Below are 5,149 nucleotides of genomic sequence, written 5' to 3' on the forward strand. Positions count from 1 at the left end.
ATGGATCAGCCCCTGCTCTGCTGCTCCTTCCCGTCTCCCCCAGGGCCCTTGCAGAGCACCAGCCATGCTGTTTGCCCCCAGCCTGCCCACGGCCAGCCTGGGGCTGCTCACGGGGGTTTTCTGTGCTGAGCATTGGCCTGGCCGTGTTCTTGAGAGAGCCTGGGCAAGGAGCCTGGAGCCCCCAGGCCCTGGCCTGAGGCGTCAGCGCTGCCCCAGCAGTGCCCATGGGCTGTCCCTGCTGCAGCCCCGGCACTGCCACCCCCAGGACTGTGCCCGGCCCCGAGAGCACTCAGGCCCTGCAGCAACACCAGGGCCACCAGGGCAGCGGGGCAGGGCCACGGGAGCAGCACTGGCAACACCAAGTGCTGCTGCTGCTAGGCACAGCCGCTCTGCCAGCTTCTGCTGCTGCTGGGCACAGCTGCTGTGCCAGCACTGATCTGCCCCAGCTCTGCACACAGACATTGCTGCTGCAGCTCCAGAGAAGGCAACAAAAGGGCATCTCTGCAGAAAACTTTGCTGGGATATTCTTGAATTCCTTTAAAGCCACCATGAGCACAACCCCTCATTGGCACAGTCTGTGGACACGGGGTGGTGTAAAGAAACAAAAGGAGAAATGGCAAAATCAATGGCATTTCCTTGTGGTCAATATTAAAAAATAAGGCAAAGTAAAAAAACACACCCACTACCAAGCCAACAAGAAGTATCAAAAATTACTTTTATTACAAGTGATTTGCAGAAATTGGCCAGCAGTTTAATGTCCCTGAAAGCATCCAGTCATCAGTGTCCACACTGCAGCCTTGAGCTCCTGGTTCCTCAGGCTGTAGATGAGGGGGTTCAGGGCTGGAGGCACCACCGAGTACAGAACGGACAAGGCCAGATCCAGGGATGGGGAGGACATGGAGGGGGGCTTCAGGTAGGCAAACACTGCAGTGCTGAGGAACAGAGAGACCACGGCCAGGTGAGGGAGGCAGGTGGAAAAGGCTTTGTGCCGTCCCTGCTCAGAGGGGATCCTCAGCACAGCCCTGAAGATCTGCACATAGGAGAAAACAATGAACACAAAACAGCCAAATGCTGCACACACACTAACAGCAATAAGCCCAAGTTCCCTAAGATTGGATTTGGAGCAGGAGAGCTTGAGGATCTGTGGGATTTCACAGAAGAACTGGCCCAGGACATTGCCATGGCACAGGGGCAGGGAAAATGTATTGGCCGTGTGCAGCAGTGAATAGAGAAAGGCACTGGCCCAGGCAGCTGCTGCCATGTGGGCACAAGCTCTGCTGCCCAGGAGGGTCCCGTAGTGCAGGGGTTTGCAGATGGACACGTAGCGGTCGTAGCACATGATGGTCAGGAGGGAAAGCTCTGCTGAGATGAAGAAGGCAAAAAAAAAGAGCTGAGCAACACATCCTGAGTAGGAGATGGTGCTGGTGTCCCAGAGGGAATTGTGCATGGCTTTGGGGACAGTGGTGCAGATGGAGCCCAGGTCGCTGAGGGCCAGGTTGAGCAGGAAGAAGAACATGGGCGTGTGCAGGTGGTGGCCGCAGGCTACGGCGCTGATGATGAGGCCGTTGCCCAGGAGGGCAGCCAGGGAGATGCCCAGGAAGAGGCAGAAGTGCAGGAGCTGCAGCTGCCGCGTGTCTGCCAGTGCCAGCAGGAGGAAGTGGCTGATGGAGCTGCTGTTGGACATTGGCTGTGGCTGCACATGGGGATCTGTAAGGAAAGTAATCATGGAATAGTTGGGTTTGGAAAGGAATTTAAGTATCCCAGCACAGCTTGGGGACACTTTCCCCACCCCTGCCTGCCCAGGGCTCTGCTGCCTGGAGCTGTCCCTGCCAGCAGCTGCTTCCCTGTGCCCAGGGCTGGGCCCTGCCAGTGCTGCCAGAGCCCAGCCCAGCCCTGGGGGCTCAGCTCTGCCCTGCAGACCCCCCCAGCTCAGGCACTGCCCAGGGGCAGCTCTGGCTCTGCAGGCTCTGATGGCAACGTCAGAGCAACCCTGAGGAGGCTGGAAAAGCAGCACTGATGCTGCCTGTGAGGGGCCCTGTGCTGATTTCTGTCACTGCCTGGTTTATTGACTCCTGAGAGAAAACTTGTTTATGTTTCTCAGCCTGAACTGAGTGATGAATATCTATGTGCAATTTCCCATCCAATCCACACAGATCAGTAGATTAAAAAAGCAGGATTTCCCCTTTTATGCAGCCCCTGCCTTGCTGAGCGCCCATATAATATACTTGGAAATGTTCTGCAGTTAAATGCCATGCTGGGAGCAGTCCTGCACAATGCAGCATCCTCACCACACATGAAGAACACTTCCAAGCCCTACCAGCTGTCTCCTTCCACCCCCATCTTGTCCCCCAGTGCTGGGAGCAGCTCCCCGGGCCGGCTGAGAGCTGTCCCTGGCAGGCAGCAGAGTCCCTGGCCCAGCACAGCACCCTGGGCTGCAGGACCCTGCTCTGCAGGATAGCCCTGGGCACCCCTGGCTGCTCTGCACAAGAGATGATCAGAGAATGTACTCACAGGGTCTGTGGGCATTGGGATGTTCCAGCTGTAGGAGATCACTCCAGGAGCTGCAGCTGCATTGTCCTGCAGCCAGAGGTTCCTGTGCCAAGGGCTGCCAGGGATTCTGCCCCAGGCACTTCTCAGCACCTTCCCAGCCCTGACTGATGGAAGCTCTCTGTGCCTCTGTGCTGTGCCCGGGCTGGCTGTAGGCAGTGCCCCAGTCCTGTTGGGCTGGGAGAAGAGCTGCTCATCCAGAGAAATGTGCTTTTGAAGCTCTCCTTGGTTACCAGGATCACCCTCTGTGCCAGGAGCCCGGCCCAGCTCAGCAGCACAGACACAGCACAAGGACTTTAATGACCCTCTGGGGCTTTGTGCTCAGGCCCTGAACATCAGGCCCTGAGACGGAGCTGCAGAAACCTCTCCAGAGCTCCAAGTCAGAATCCAACTCCAAAATGTCTTTGACTTTTAATGGGTCCCACTGAGGTACACGACTGAGAAAGTGTCCCCAGGCCCCAGGCAGAGCAGAGAACTGGAGGCACTGATGACAGGTGGGGACAAAGAGAAGCCAAGTCCGGGTGCCCTGGGGCACAGCAGGGTCTGTGCCACCAAGGGCTGTCAGGAGACACCTTGTCCTGAGGCACTGGGGCCTCCTGGCACAGCCCCAGCCAGGCTGGGCACTGTCACCCCCTTGTCCTGCCCTCAGCATCCCCCCCTAGCCCACATCCCAGTGGCCTCAAGGATCTGCTGGAAGGAGTCCCTGGGGGGCCTTGCTCAGGAATGGCCCTGGGGGCTCCTTCATCCTCCTAGGGACTACAGTTTTTTCAAAGCACTTTGGCTTTTGCTTTTGCCTTGGAGTCTCTGAGAGCTTTGTGCAATCATGGCCTCCAATTATCTGCTGTAATTAGTCCCTGGAGAGGCATTGTCAGGAACAACACTCAGTGGGGCTCATTAATGCTTCAAGGCACTTCAGTTCTTTTAAGGTACTTTCTGTTTCCCTTTTGATACAGATTCTGTGAGAAAGATTGTGCAGTCACAGCCTGAAATTATCTGTTTTAATTAGCCCCCTGAGAGCTTTGTACTGACACTCAGTGGGGCTCATTGATGCTTTGAGATACACAAGGAGTTTAAGGTACTTTGGATTGTCCTTTTCACTCTGAGTCTCTGAGAGGTTTTTGTGCAATCCTGTCCTCCAATTCTCTCCTCCAAGGAGTCCATGAGGAGCCTGCATTGGAGATGGACCTCAGTGGCGCCCATTAATGGCTCAAGAAACTTTGGGGTTTTTTTCTGACTTTGACTCCTGGAAAGGTTTGTGCTATCTCCTCTCAGGGCCTGAGGTTCCAGGGCTCACCTCCAAACGCACCACGGGGCTCATTAGGATCAAACCAGTCCTCACAAAACCATGGTTGTGGGTCGATTTCCCTTTGCTCTAATGCAGTTCATTAAGAAGGTTTCCTTTCACAGTTATGGAGAAGTATTTTAACGAGCTGCTAAAAATATGTATTCCTATTTAAAGAGTGTCTTTATTACTGCTCTCTTTAGAGAAGAGCTGATTGCAGCATTCTGTGATTGATATTGATGTAGGGCCTCTCCTAAGGAGGTGTGCCCAGGTCAGAGAAGTTTTACCTTGAGGTCTGAGCCAGTGTGGACAACCTTGCCCCACATTCTCCAACCCCATGTGAGAAACAATTTTCACTTTCAATAATTTAAATGGTTTCATTAAGACCTTATCGAAATACAACAGACAAGTGAATAAAGTAAAGAATACAGCACCAGGAGCAAAGGATTCAGTCACCATGTGCTCATCTACAAAATGGATGTTCTGTCTTTTATAGCTCCAGCCCCTCCCAAAGTCTTGTCAATCCACTCCTCCTTCGCTGTCCAGTGGTGGAGATCACTTTCTTACAGCTTGATTGGAGCTCAGGCGCTGCCATAGCAACAAGCCGACCCTCCCAAATGCCCTGACTACTGAGGGCATCCCATGATAACAATGCAAGGGGGAAGGGAAAGATAACTATACACCAACACAACTTCTCTTAACATCTACTTAATATTCACCCCTTAATTGTGAGAGTCAACCATAGGATTACTCATCTATAACAAATCCCCCGTTTTCTGTTTTTACAAGTCATTTTGCTGGAACTATTAAGTAAAAAAAATTCTCTCTCTCTTGAAAGAGTCATACTAGCATCTGTTGATGTGGGCAAGGACAGTGGGAACAGGAGAAAAATCTCAGGTTTTCCTTAGACACACTTATTTGGAATGGACAAAAGGGCCTAACAGAGGTCCAGGATGGCTTTGACTCCCATCTATCATGCCTATGTGGTTGTTACCCATAGTCAGTGTATCTTAGGGGTCCAGAGGCCAGCTCGGTCTTTTCCTCCAGTCCCTTTTGTATTCAAAGACAGTTGGGGAATGACAGTGGTCCGATATGGCCTTTTGTCCCTACCTTACCATTCCTACGAGGTTGCTACCCACAGCAGGGCTATGGAGTCTTCTTGGTAGCAAACAAAGGGGTCAACCCGGTCTTGCCCTCTATTCCTTGTCTTACTTCTTAAGGATGCTGCCCCATTACCTCTTATGGTCCCTTGTGTACTTCCCCTCAACAGGTGCTGGTAATTCTCACCCATTAAAACAGGAAGACAGTTCTCAAACTGGT

General features: G+C 53.0%; 1 protein-coding gene across 1 annotated transcript; it reads right to left on the reverse strand.

Annotated features, from left to right (window-relative positions):
* Nucleotides 1-751: 751 nt before the first annotated feature.
* Nucleotides 752-1,684, reverse strand: LOC137466327 (olfactory receptor 14J1-like). Its single transcript, XM_068178089.1, has one exon. The coding sequence runs from the start codon at nt 1,682-1,684 to the stop codon at nt 752-754; it is 933 nt and encodes a 310-aa protein (XP_068034190.1).
* Nucleotides 1,685-5,149: the final 3,465 nt, after the last annotated feature.

The sequence above is a fragment of the Anomalospiza imberbis genome, unplaced genomic scaffold (genome assembly GCF_031753505.1).
Source record: "Anomalospiza imberbis isolate Cuckoo-Finch-1a 21T00152 unplaced genomic scaffold, ASM3175350v1 scaffold_175, whole genome shotgun sequence".
Classification (NCBI taxonomy): Eukaryota; Metazoa; Chordata; class Aves; order Passeriformes; family Viduidae; genus Anomalospiza; species Anomalospiza imberbis.

Bases quoted from the DNA above. Each gene is read 5' to 3' on its own strand.
- LOC137466327 (XM_068178089.1), bottom strand. From the start codon at position 1,684: ATGTCCAACAGCAGCTCCATCAGCCACTTCCTCCTGCTGGCACTGGCA.